The 14530-nt window shown below is 42.6% G+C and overlaps 1 protein-coding gene across 1 annotated transcript in view; it reads right to left on the bottom strand.

The window, feature by feature from the left end:
* PIGK (phosphatidylinositol glycan anchor biosynthesis class K) overlaps nucleotides 1–14530 on the bottom strand; it is a 149783-nt gene that overhangs the window by 104499 nt on the left and 30754 nt on the right. Inside the window, exons 5-8 of the mRNA XM_056532660.1 lie at nucleotides 11553–11664; nucleotides 4277–4373; nucleotides 2316–2433; nucleotides 477–587 (exon numbers count right to left, since the gene is read on the bottom strand). Of these exons, the coding sequence (XP_056388635.1) occupies nucleotides 477–587; nucleotides 2316–2433; nucleotides 4277–4373; nucleotides 11553–11664 (438 nt within the window). The remainder of the gene's footprint in view (nucleotides 1–476; nucleotides 588–2315; nucleotides 2434–4276; nucleotides 4374–11552; nucleotides 11665–14530) is intronic.

The raw sequence follows: 14530 nt of genomic DNA, 5'->3' as shown, positions 1-14530 counted from the left end.
CCCCCTAATCTAACACCAATTCCCTATCATGTGGATAAGTGATATGTGTTTTTAAGGGGTTCTCCAGGTTTTAATAACTTTTCACTACCATGTCTGTGATGCCAAGTCATGTCTTAAAGGGTTGCTCCATCCCTAGACATCTCATCCCCAATCCAAAGGGTAGGGGATATGATGTCTGATTGCGGGGGTCCCGCTGCTGGGACCCCCCCCGTGACCTCTCTGCAGTACCCGGCCTTCGTTTAGAACGCTGGGTGTGGGCAGTTCCGGCAGTACTTACAGGTGGGTGCTGCATGCTAGATTGCGGGGGTCCCCAGTGGCGGGACCCCGCGATCAGACATCTTATCCCCTATCCTTTGGATGTCTTGGGGCCGGAGTACCCCTTTAATAAAACCCAGATAACCCCTTTAATAAATGCATCTCAATGGTTACACATATTGAATACCAAATTCTCTGGAACATGAAAGGGCCAGTCTTACCAGATCATTCATGTTATTCTGACTGGCCGGGTGGATTTCCTCCAAAAACTCCAAGACGTAGAACGTGTATCGGTCCATGAGGTGAACACCAATGGCCATATCTGGTTGGTGCTGAAAGAAGAAAAGATCCAGTTATATTAAGAATCACAATAATAAAATACATACACCACAGGGCTCAAGCACATCACAGCCTCTGTGTGAATAGAGATCGCTCCATTTGAGATATACAGAAGTACAATAAAAGCTTCATGGGCCACTATGTCAGCCAGGACCTCTTCATTGTTTACCAAGAACTGCTCCATACTTTTTATAGTGGTTGCGTGTGGTACTGCAGCTCAGTCTCATCTTAAATAGAACTGAGCAGCATTGAGCTGTAGTACCAGACATAATCACTACAAACTATATACAGTGATCCCTCAACTTACAATGGCCTCAACATACAATAGTTTCAACATACAATGGTCTTTTCTGGACCATTGTAAGTTGTTGAAACCAGACTCAACATACAATGTACAGACAGTCCAGATCTGTGAAACGTGTCAATGAACTGACCAATCAGAATGGGCATTCACTGGTAAAACTCCTGTATTACTGAAGCGTATGCACTGACTGACGTCTGGTAGCACCCCCTACAGTACAGGTTGGCATGACATGTTCTGTTCTACTCTTTGGGCCAGGGTTAGCTGCTCCTTTGGACACCAGGTGAGGGCGGCTCCATGTTACTTTTTTTTAGGACATTGCATGAACTGTACAGGACCCCGAAGAAGCTCCTGTCCTCTACATAGACCAGTGCTTCTCAAGCAGGGTGCCCCCAGCTGTTGCAAAACTACAACTCCCAGCATGCCCGGACAGACTTTGGCTGTCTGGGCATGCTGGGAGTTGTAGTTTTGCAACAGCTGGAGGCTCCCTGCTTGGGAAACACTGACATAGACCGTGATTTACAGCTCCCAGCAGATCTTTATTACTTTTATATGTAAGGACTTGCTTTATCTATATTAGTTATCTACTTATTTTTCTTTAATCCTCACTTTTTCCTATTTTTTATGACATTTTGGTGAAGCTCCCGGTGCCAGCGTTGGGAACAATTTGTTCCAAACTCTGAGCAGCGGAGTAACCCTTTAAGTGCCAGAGTTCCCCTTTAAATTATATACCAGTGGACTCCAAACTCTGAACCTCCAGCGGTTGCAAAACTACACCACTATTCTATAGGGATACAGATTTTATAACTGTTCCTTTACTCAGCTGACCGGATGATCCATCCTAAGGACAGTCAACATAGAAGCCCCCAACACCCAAATTAAAAAGCATTTTCCCTGCAAATTAAAATATTACCATGTTTTCTGAATATTTAAATGAAATTTTTTTTTTAAGGCCGTGTTTAGTGTAGTGTAAATACTCACACAGGTTTCAGACTCCTAAATCACTAGACTGCCTGGTCATTGAGCAGGAAATATCAATTACAGCAATACTAGGCAAATCTAGGAGTCTATGAAAGTTGGGGAGCATTAAAGGGGTACTCCGCTGCTCCAGCATTCGGAACATTTAGTTCTGAACGGTGGTTGCAGGCTGCGGGGGTTGTGACATCACCCACACGCCCCTCGTGACGTCATGCCACACCCCATCAATGTGAGTCTATAGGAGGGGGCGTGGCGGATGCCACGCCCCCTCCTATAGACTCATATTGATGGGGTGTGGCGTGACGTCACAAGGGACGTGGGCGTGATGTCATGACCCCCGCAGCCTGCATCCACCATTCAGAACTACATTTGGGGCAGTGGAGTACCCCTTTAAGGTCCAACTGTAATAGCTCTGTATTGGTATTGGTGGGGATGTACTCACAGACAGAGAGTCTTCTCCAACTTGACTGCTGGCGAGAGCGATGATGTTAGGAGAATAAAACCTCTCGTACATTGAGGCTCCTTGGCAAGTATCGATTATAAACAGTAACTCATTGTACCTGGAAAATAAACCTAGGGATCAGTATTAGAGAGCGTAAAAAAAACAACAACTACATACTACATCACAAAACTGCGCAATCCATCATTCCCACGGCGTAAACACTAACACAACTAAAAGGAGCCAAGAAAGCAAAACACTATGGCCAAAATTCAATGTGGTGGTCCTCACCATTATATGAAAAATCTGATTTTTTTTTTAAAGAATAATAAAAAAAAAAAAGCAACATAAGATGACAATATATGTCTATTTAGCACATTGCTTAATGTTTCTATGACAACCTCTTTCCAGGATGGTAAAGCAGATACTAAGGGTTAATTACAGAAATAGCATCTGTTCACATTGTGACCACACATAACAGGGCAGAAGAGTCAGTAGAGATTTAAAGAAACACCAGAACCTAGCACGCTATCCATGTCTTAAAGCTATCCAATATTAAAATATTAACCCTTTAAGGGGCAATCTCTGCTTGCTGAAAGGGTGGCTTATTTTTCGTGGCGTTGGTGGATGGAGCGAGACATGATGTCCCAGATGTGCTCAATCGGATTCAGGTCTGGGGAACGGGCGGCCAGTCCATAGCATCAATGCCTTCCTCCTGCAGAAACTGCTGACACACTCCAGCCACATACGGTCTTGTATTAGGAGGAACCCAGGGCCAACCGCACCAGCATAAGGTCTCACAAGGGGTCTGAGGAGATCATCTCGGTACCTAATGGCAGTCAGGCTACCTCTGGCAAGCACATGGAGGGCTGTGCGGCCCCCAACTAAATGCCACCCCACACCATTATTGACCTACCACCAAACTGGTCATGCTGGAGGATGTTGCAGGCAGCAGAACGTTCTCCATGGTGTCTCCAGACTCTGTCACATGCTCAGTGTGAACCTGCTTTCATCTGTGAAGAGCACAGGGTGCCAGTGGCGAATTTGCCAATCTTGGTGTTTTCTGGCAAATGCCAAATGTCCTGCACAGTGTTGGGATGTAAGCAAAACCCCCACTCCCTCATGGAGTCTGTTTCTGACCGAAGGTCCTTTTGCCGGGCTCTTGCATTGCTCCTCCTTGCACAAAGGCGGAGGTAGCGGTCCTGCTGCTGGATTGTTGTCCTCCTACGGCCTCCTCCACGTCTCCTGATGTACTGGCCTGTCTCCTGGTAGCGCCTCCATGCTCTGGACACTACGCTGACAGAAACAGCAAACCTTCTTGCCACAGCTCGCATTGATGTGCCATCCTGGATGAGCTGCACTACCAGAGCCAATTGTGTGGGTTGTAGACTCCGTCTCAAGCTACCACTAGAGTGAAAGCACCGCCAGCATTCAAAAGTGACTAAAACATCAGCCAGGAAGCATAGGAACTGAGAAGTGGTCTGTGGTCACCACCTGCAGAACCACTCCTTTATTAGGGGTGTCTTGCTAATTGCCTATAATTTCCACCTGTTGTCTGTTCCATTTGCACAACATCATGTGAAATTGATTGTCAATCAATATTCTTCCTGAGTGGACAGTGTGATTTCATAGACGTGTGATTGACTTGGAGTTACATTGGGTTGTTTAAGTGTTCCCCTTATTTTTTTGAGCAGTGTACATCATTGACTTGCAGTCACTAAGCTGCCAATGGTATAAGAATCTCTTGCGTTCCCTCCAGATCCATCATCCTCACATATTTTATTGGGATTTGTGTGCAAAATGAAACTTGTAATAAAAGTTATTGGAAAAGAGATTATGTTTTAATAAAACTATTCTTCAGCTGCTGCGTTCTGAAAGGGGGAGAGGTGAGGGGGAGGCAGAGCGGGAGCTGTGAGCAGGTTATTTTTAGGTTTTTTTACTTATAATTTAACTATTATTCCTACCTTCTTTTCTGCCACATCTGTTCGAAAGCATCCGCGAGCTCAACGTTGGTAATTTCTTCAGAATCTTGGAATTTCAAGAAACCATTTCCTCCATGTCCTGCGAGAGGCAGAGAAATCCCGATGTAAGAGCGAAAAACACAAGGACGTGAAAAGAAATAGCCAAGAAAATGTAGAAATACCATAAAGCGAGCCTGTCAGCAGGTTTTTAGGGAACAGGGACGTATAAGGCTTTTGACCCTGAACCCGCACATACCTATCATTAGTTAAAAGGTTACTCCGATAGAAAACAATTTTTTTCAACTGGTGCCAAAAAGTTAAAAAGATTTGTAAATTACTTCTATTCAGAAATCTTAATTCTTCCAGTACTTATTAGCTGCTGTATACACCACAAGAAGTTGTGTAGTTCTTTTCTGTCTGACCACAGTGCTCTCTGCTGCCATCTCTGTCTATGTCAGGAACTGTCCAGAGCAGGAGCAAATCTCCATAGCAAACCTCTCCTGCTCTGGAAACTTCCTGTACAGACAGAGGTGTCAGCAGAGAGCACTGTGGTCAGACTGGAAAGAACTACACAACTTCCTCTGTAGTATACAGCAGCTGATAAGTACTGGAAGGATTCCAAATCTTAAATAGAAGTAACTTACAAATCTGTTTAATTTTTTGGCACCAGTTTATAAAAAATAAAAAAAAGTAGTTTTCCACCTTCCACCAGAGTAACCCTTTAACTGACCCCTCCAGGGTTAAGGTATCAGGTTTTAAAAATATATGCAAATTAAGCTTTAGAGCCAAGTGGGCTTTCCACTCAGCTGCTAAAATTCAGAGGTTCAGCACTTTCACCAGTTAGTCACTCCCTTCAATCAGGGGGTAGAGGAGGTAAAGGGGTCAATTAAGATAGGAGATAGATATGAGATAGATAGATATGAGATAGATAGATAGATATATATGAGATAGATAGATATATATGAGATAGATAGATATATATGAGATAGATATGAGATAGATATGAGATAGATATGAGATAGATATGAGATAGATATGAGATAGATATGAGATAGATATGAGATAGATATGAGATAGATATGAGATAGATATGAGATAGATATGAGATAGATATGAGATAGATATGAGATAGATATGAGATAGATATGAGATAGATATGAGATAGATATGAGATAGATATGAGATAGATATGAGATAGATATGAGATAGATATGAGATAGATATGAGATAGATATGAGATAGATAGATATATATGAGATAGATAGATATGAGATATATAGATAGATAGATATGAGATAGATAGATAGATAGATAGATAGATATGAGATAGATAGATATGAGATAGATAGGTAGATACATAGATATGAGATAGATATGAGATAGATAGATAGATATTAGATAGATAGATATGAGATAGATATGAGAGATAGATAGATAGATAGGAGATATATAGATATGATATAGATAGATAGATATGAGATAGATAGACAGAAATGAGATAGATAGACAGATATGAGACAGATAGATATGAGACAGATAGATATGAGACAGATAGATATGAGACAGATAGATAGATATGAGATAGATAGATATGAGATAGATAGATATGAGACAGATAGATAGATAGATAGATAGATATGAGACAGATAGATAGATATGAGATTGAGATAGATAGATATGAGATAGATAGATATGAGAGAGATAGATATGAGAGAGATAGATATGAGAGAGATAGATATGAGAGAGATAGATATGAGAGAGATAGATATGAGAGAGATAGATATGAGAGAGATAGATATGAGAGAGATAGATATGAGATAGATAGATATGAGAGAGATATGAGACAGATAGATAGATATGAGACAGATAGATAGATATGAGACAGATAGATAGATATGAGACAGATAGATAGATATGAGACAGATAGATATGAGATTGAGATAGATATGAGATAGATAGATATGAGATAGATAGATATGAGATAGATAGATATGAGATAGATAGATATGAGATAGATAGATAGATATGAGATAGATATGAGATAGATAGATATGAGATAGATATGAGATAGGTAGGTAGATAGATCCATTGAATAGGTACTCCTTAGACAACATCTTTTCTGCATAGGATCACTATAGGATAGCAGAGCCAGAAGGGAGGTTGAGCTTTACCAGTGTAGTGCCATATTTTGCCATGGAATGTGTTACATAACTCAGCACTTTCCAGTGCTGGACTAAGGCCGGGTTCACACCACGTGTTTGCAATACAGTTCCCATATCAGGTTTTTGATAAACGGTTACTTCAAAACCGGACTTAACTGTATAAAAAATGTGTGTACAAATTTTAATCCGTATACGGTTTGAAAAATGATGTCCGGTTGCATCCGTCTTTTTAAGAAACGCGTGTCACGTGACCACAAATATGCTGTCTCAAACAACGTTCCCTTCAGTGTGTGTTCGGCAACCACAGCAAGAGGACATCTAGCCGAAGCGATGCGGCTGCAATGTTATCGCGCTGTGGCTGTAATGTCATTGATTCCCCGCTATGGGGACCGTTCGCCCGCGGGGAGATTTCAGCGCTGCGGCTGACATGTGACACTCTCCCTGCTATGGGGACCGTGCGTCCGCGGGTGTCATAAGCTGAGTGCAGCGGCTAGCATCTCATACAGATCCCCCGCGGGCACACGTTCCCCATCGGGGGGAATCAATTACATTGCAGCCGCAGCGCGAATAACATTGCAGCCACAGCACTTCGGCTATCACAGCAGGAAACGTCCTCTTGCAGTGGCAGCCAAACTCACACTGAAGGGAATGGTGTTTGAGCAGCATATTTATGGTCACGTGACACGAGGACCCCCCTCCTGGAACCAATGGTAGGGGGCGGGTGCGCACGGAAAAACACAAAATATGGCACTACAGCGGCTCTCCAGCCCCATCACTCTTTGGATCTGTGTGAACCCCAGTGGTTGGACCCCCAACTACATCAGTACGCTGTGATATCTTCACTGTCATTCTGGTTGTTATGGCTACATTCAGGGTCAGGTATACAGGCAAATAAACCTTCTATTCTAGTCTATGCAAGAAATAAAAATGCGTCAGCGGCTCAAGGGAATTTTTATGATGGCAAGTGGTGTCATGTAGTCTTTATTTTTCATGTTTTTTATTTTTACCATTGATGCCTTCTTCAGCCTCCGTTACACCTTTCGATTCTTTCCAAAGTGATCTGATCACAATGGGTATTGTTACTGTAATTGTCTTTTATATATCACTTTTATTGTTTTGTTTTATTATTATTATTTTATTTTTTCTTCCCTCCCCCACAAAAGCTCTATACGTGACCTTGGCAACCAGGATGAACGCCTCCATTAGATGCATACTGGCTGCAATCAGAGAACTGGAAAGCTGTGTTTGATAGATAAAACGCCTTTATCATGAAGTTAATATTTTTAATTTTATTATTTCATTAGACCCCTATAAATTGTTTTAAATCAGAATAAAAAAATATCAAGTGGAAGTGATATGGTATTGGAGCAAAAGGTGGTTTTATATTGCAGATAGTTCTTGTGTCCGCTATGGGACCACCCATAAGAGTTGGTTGGACATCCCATGCCAAATTCATGGGTGTTAAAGGGAATCTGACAACAGGGTCACCTACACTAACCTAGTGCGGGTGACCCCATTTCTTTATCTTTTTTTTCAACTGTAATTTTTATTAAGGCTTTTCAATATAAAAAGTCAAAACATCACAAGATACATTGTAGCATAAAGTGTGAATCAATACAAAAACAACAAGAAATAAAGCAGGAGAAAGGCAAAGTAGCACATCATAAGAGTCTCAACTGGTAGGCAATGCGTAAACTAGAATGTCTACTAGAGAAATCCCAAGAGGCCCAATACCGGGCCCCAACAGAGCAGTAAAGAACCAATCACAACCAGACAAAACAAACAAAAACAACAACAACAGGATGACACAAAAAGGAAGAGAAGGAAGGGATAGAGGGGGAAGGGGGAAGTTAAAAAAAAAAAAAAAAAAAAAAAAAAGGGGGGGGGGGGGGGGGGGGGACGGACCAAAAGGAAAGGGAAGGGATAGATAGCGTCAGGGGAGACTAAGGAGGCTGCCTATCTAGAAACCTGTCCCAAGGCTAGGTTGACCCCATTTCTAATGCTGCATACTGGGCGGCAATTGTTGTACATATTCATCTGGTTGCCAATATGTTAAAGGGGTACTCCAGGGAACTAAACCTATAGCAAACCCTTCCCATCTATCCAACCTATTGAATTGTCTAAATATCATTCATTAGCTATATACAGAATTTTCCCCTCTTTTAGTTGTCTCTTAAATGCAGGATGTAAGAAAAAGATGCCATACAGCCCTTCCAGAGTGTCTCTGTCCATGTCCCCCTCTAAAAACAGCCCCCACCCTCCTAAAAGATACAGACCACATGGTTTCTGCCCTGAACTGATGAGTCATGCTACCTTTCGCTGGGAGGTGTGTGCAGCCTCAGTCAATCACACACTGTATCTCTCTTCTCACAGAGCAGGAGGGTGGGGGCTGCTCTCAGAGAGGGAGCTGTGAGGAGCTGGATGGCAGTGAGAGGAGAACTGCAACGGCTGCCAGGAAATGTAGTATTTATGCTGAAGAGGAGGGAAAGATGGCAAAAATATCAAGCAGCATGAAAGGACAACAGGGGCTCCAGGAGCCATGCATATCAGGCTTCTATCTACCTGTGTATTCAGGATAGTGCGGTTGACCCTGTTGTCAGATTCCCTTTAAATGAGACTGGGCCTGTTCTGCAGATTTTTGTGGACAGACACTGGTGCTGGAAGAAAATTGGCTCACAATCATGGTTGCGATTCATACCAAAGTTGTTGGATGGGGCTGAGGCAAGGGATCTGTGTTATCATTCAAGTTTCCTCATGCTAAACATGTCAACCCATGTTGCTCATGAACCCACGTTGTGTACACGGGTGCAGTCATGCAAAACAGTAGAGTGGATTCAAAAACTGTGCAACAAAGTTAAAAGGAACCATTGTGTAAATTGTCTTATGTACATTGTAACATTAACATTACCCTTCACTTGAAATAAGGGGTCAAACTCTGAAAAACAGCCCCATAACATTAACCCACCTCTAACACACTTTACGGTATGCACTATACATCCTGGTATGTAATGTTCTCCAGGCATCTAAAACACAGATTTATTCTTTAGATTACCACAATGTGAAACATGCTCCAGATTCTGGTGCTTTACATGACTCCAGCTGCCATCTGGCATTGTGTATGATGATCTGAGGCTTGTGTGCAACTGCTCCACTATGTTAACCTATTTCATGACGCTCTTGATGCACAGCTCTTATACAAAGGCTACCTCCAGAAGAAGGTGTGATAGAACACAGGACAGGCAATTTTACATACCATTGGAAAGATTTATCAAAATTGTGCAGAGGAAAAGTGGTGCATTTGCCCATAGCAACCAGATTGCTTCTTTCCTTTTGAAAAGACCTCTAAAGCAAGATAAAGGAGATCTGTAGTGCTCTGAACTTTATCCCCTATCTGAAAGATAGGTGATAAGTTTTAGATCGCGGGGGGTCCGAGCGCTGGGGCCCCCTGCGATCTCCTGTACGGGGCCGCTCCGTCCCCGCATGACGCGGTAGCCGGCACGCCTCTCCATGAATCCCATAGAGTTACATGGAGGGGCGTGCCAGCTGCCGCATCATGTGGGGACGGAACGCCCCCTTTCCTGTACATTGCCGTGGACCCTGTACATTGCCGCGGAATTGTGGGGGGCCCCAGCGCTCAGACCCCCGCGATCTAAAACTTATCCCCTATCCTTCAGATAGGGGTTAAAGTTCAGAGCACTACAGATCTCCTTTAATTGGTTGCTATGGGGAACAGCACCACTTTTTTTCCTGCACAGGTTTTGATAAATCTCCCCCCATATGCTTTAGCACTTGGCTGCCTCACATTGTGCTTTTTGTATAGTCTACAACTTTGTGGCTAAACTCCTCGGTGTTTTCACTTCACAGCTCATGAAGTTCACAAACTGACTTGTGGCAAAGGTGGCCATGTTTAAAGTGACTGAGCTATTCGGAAGAACCCATTCTACTACCAATGTTTGTCTATGGAGATAACATGGCTTTGTGCATGATTTTATGCACCTGTTTGCAATGGTTGTGGCTAAAACTCTTGGAACTCCGCTACGTCAGGTGTCTACATACTTTTCACCATGTAGCGTATTCCCATAAAGGCCCTTTTACACAAGTCAATTATCGGGTAAATGAGTATTCCTGAACAATAAAACCCCAAGAGGAGGTACTATAATAACCAGATATTAGCCAGCCCTTCCAACGTTTCACTGGCACCCCAGCTTCGTCAGGAAAGTCTGGTGGCCAACCAGCCACCAGACTTTCCTGACGAAGCTGGGGTGCCAGTGAAACGTTGGAAGGGCTGGCTAATATCTGATTATTTTCATTTGCAGTAGCCACTGGCTCCTAACAGATAGAAGAATGATCTACCAATCAACGCTCACTCTGTTATTTCACATTCAAGTGTTTACAAAAGACAAGCACAGGAGCTAGGGAGCTAGGTGGCAACTGTGGTTTTAAAGTTAGTGGTGGTGTCATTACACCAACTTGTAGAATCACATATTATGTTGGTCACAGATTATATTTTAAATGGATGAATAAAAGGTATATTTTAATATCGGGGGGTACTTAGTTTAAGGGTTCCCCTAGGGGGGTTCCCCTAAAATTGTTGTTAAATAAGTATACCTGGGCACACTAATTTCCAATAGTCGACCCTTATAAAAGGACCAGCGATCACCCGATGAACTAGCAAATGCTTGTTTGTTGGCTTATAGGATCCTCTGTGCAGCCAATATAATAATCTATCTGCTACACATGACCCTGTGTTAACAGGGGACGTACAGCTTATAATGATGATTTTTAAAGGGGTACTCCGCTGCTCAGCCGACAGCTCGTGATGTCATAGCCCCACCCCTTCATGATGTCACACCCTGCCACCTCAATGCAAGTCTATGGGAGGGGGAGCGTGACAGCCGTCACGCCCCCTCCCATAGACTTGCATTGAAGGGGGCGGGGGGTGACATCATGAGGGGGCTAGGACGTCACGAGCTCCCGGCGCCGGCTCTAAGCGTACGGACCATTTTGTTCCAAACACTAAGCAGCGGAGTACCCCTTTTAAGGACTGAATGAACAATCCCGCAATCTAGCCTTATGAAGGCTCTGTAAACAAGTGCATTGTGGTGTAACTATATTACCAGTCATGTAGATAAGAATATTACTCCGGTCATCAGAGAGGAGACGCTTCAGTCGCGGTGTGCTGGGTGGTAATCTGCCAGTCAATACTCTTAAAAAGTTTTCTACAGTCACCTAAAACATAAAAAACACATAAAAAACACATGGTCATGGTCTGAAATGAAGAACGAAGCAACAATATTGACTCCAATGGTATTTATGTAATTCTATCCAAACAATCCAAACCATGCGGCAAAAGTTCCGTACAGAGGATGTCTGCACCGACTGCTTACATTAGGCGTCCTCGGAAACTGATCAGTAAAAAAAAGCTTCACCCCAGAGCAGCAAAGCTGCATCAACACACTGATACCATCTGCTCGGCTCAGCCCATGCCACTGTACTGGAGAGGCGCCAGGTTAACACCAGCCTTGATGCTGCACAGCAACCCTCCCGCCACTGTTTATGTGCCAAGAGCAGACTCTGGGGAGCCTGGCAGAAGCTCCGACATGATGACTTGTGTAGAATTCAAAACAGATCGTCTACTCTCAGGTCCACAGTACTGTACATGATTTATTCAAAAGCATTGGAGAAAAGATTATATATATAAAAATATATTTCAGATAAATATAATAAATAATGCCCCAGTGACCTATTGTACAGATGACAAGTCACTAATACATTGATCATTTAACTTATAACGGCCTCAACATACAATAGTTTCACCATATTATGGTCTTTTCTGGACCATTGTAACTCGAAACCAGACTCAATATACAATGCACAGACAGTCCTGATCTATGAAACTTGTCAATGGCCGGAAGAACCGGACAATCAGAATGGACATTCACTGGTAAAACCCCTGTATTACTGAAGTGTATGCACCGAATTCCTGTCTGGTTGCGCCCCCTACAGTAGAGGGAGGTATTACATGTTCTGTACTCTTTACCTGTATTACTGAAGTGTATGCACTGACTGGTGTCTGGTAGCGCCCCCTACAGTACAGGGAGGTATTACATGTTCTATACTCTTTACCTGTATTACTGAAGTGCATACACTGAATTCCTGTCTGGTAGCGCCCCCTACAGTAAAGGGAGGTATTACATGTTCTGTACTCTTTACCTGTACCAGGGTTAGCTGCTCCTTTGGACACCAGGTGAGGGCGGCTCCATGTTGCTTTTTTAGGACACTGTGTACTGTACAGGACCCTGAAGAAGCTCCTGTCCTCTACATAGACAGTGATTACAGCTCCCAGCAGATCTTTATTACTTTTATATGTAAGGATTTGCTTCATCTATATTCTACTTATTTTTCTATAATCTTCACTTTTTCCTATTATTCGATGACAATTTGGGGCCTCAGAACCAATTACCAGGTTTCCATAGAGTTAAAGGGGTACTCCGGTGGAAAAAATGTTTTTCTTTTTTTAATCAACTGGTGCCAGAAAGTTAAACAGATTTGTAAATTACCTCTATTTAAAAAAATCTTAATCCTTTCAGTACTTATTAGCTGCTGAATACTACAGAGGAGATTCTTTTCTTTTTGGAACACAGAGCTCTCTGCCGACATGACCACAGTGCTCTCTGTTGACACCTCTGTCCATTTTAAGAACTGTCCAGAGTAGGAGAAAATCCCCATAGAAAACATATGCTGCTCTGGACAGTTCCTAAAATGGACAGAGATGTCAGCAGAGAGCTCTGTGTTCCAAAAAGAAAAGAATTTCCTCTGTAGTATTCAGCAACTAATAAGTACTGGAAGGATTAAGATATTTTAATAGAAGTAATTTACAAATATGTTTAACTTTCTGGCACCAGTTGATTTAAAAAAAAATTAAGTTTTCCACCGGAGTACCCCTTTAAGGTATCAGCATACAATTGTTGTCCTGGAACCAATTAATATTGTAACTTGAGGGATCACTGTACTAACATCAGGCCCATTAGTCATGCGACCGATTCATCTAAGGCTGTACTCATCCTATTGGTTAATACAATCATATGATTAGATCATGTGATCATTGCACGTGACATTAGTACAGATAACAGCAGGTTTTCAGTTAGGTTTACAGTGAGTAAATAGAATATTGTTTTTAAGGATAATATTTTCGTTAATACATTGATTAAAGGGGTTAAAAATGGAAAACATTTTTTTTTTTTATATCAACTGGTGCCAGAAAGATAAACAGATTTATAAATGACTTCTATTAAAAATCTTTACACTTCCAGTACTTTTTAGCAGCTGTATGCTACAGAGGAAATTATTTTCTTTTTGAATTTCTTTTTCGTCTTGACCACAGTGCTCGCTGCTGACACCTCTGTCCGTGTCAGGAACTGTCCAGAGCAGCATGGGTTTGCAATGGGGATTTTCTCCTGCTCTGGACAGTTCCTGATACGGGCATCAGGTGTCAGCAGAGAGCACTGTGGCAAGACAAAAAAGAAATTCAAAAATAATAGAATTTCCTCTGTAGCATACAGCTGCTAAAAAGTACTGGAAGGGTAAATATTTTTAAATAGAAGTCATTTACAAATCTTAAATAAAGTAGAAAAAGATAATAGTGGTGGCACCTAACAGCCTATAAAAATGCAATACTTCAACACAGTCTATATATTGGGTCCAAAATTCTAAAGACTATAGTGGTAGTCCATATTCATAGTAAATTCCATGCGCTGCGGTGGTGCCAGGACTGAAATATGCAGAAGAAACAATAATTGTAACAAAGAAAAAGGTCCGGCAACTCACCGTATCGGCGCTAACTGCTAAGAGGCTTGGATTCCGTCCATGGGGCAGAGGTTTGTGCGGGAAGCTCAGGACGCGATTAACCGGTTGATTTCGTGCAAAAGCACTTCATCCGGCCTCATGAGGCGTGACGGCTATGTACCAGCCCTCACACCCCCTCCCTTAGACATTAATGGAGGGGGCATGGTGTAACTTCACGAACACGGAAGCTGCAAGTCCGGAGATCACCGGGGGTCCCCAGTGACAGGACCCCCACGATCTAACATCTTAT

The sequence above is a fragment of the Hyla sarda genome, chromosome 7 (genome assembly GCF_029499605.1).
Source record: "Hyla sarda isolate aHylSar1 chromosome 7, aHylSar1.hap1, whole genome shotgun sequence".
Classification (NCBI taxonomy): Eukaryota; Metazoa; Chordata; class Amphibia; order Anura; family Hylidae; genus Hyla; species Hyla sarda.
The sequence above is the reverse complement of the archived record's forward strand: the minus strand, read 5'-3'. Positions and strand labels throughout refer to the sequence as shown.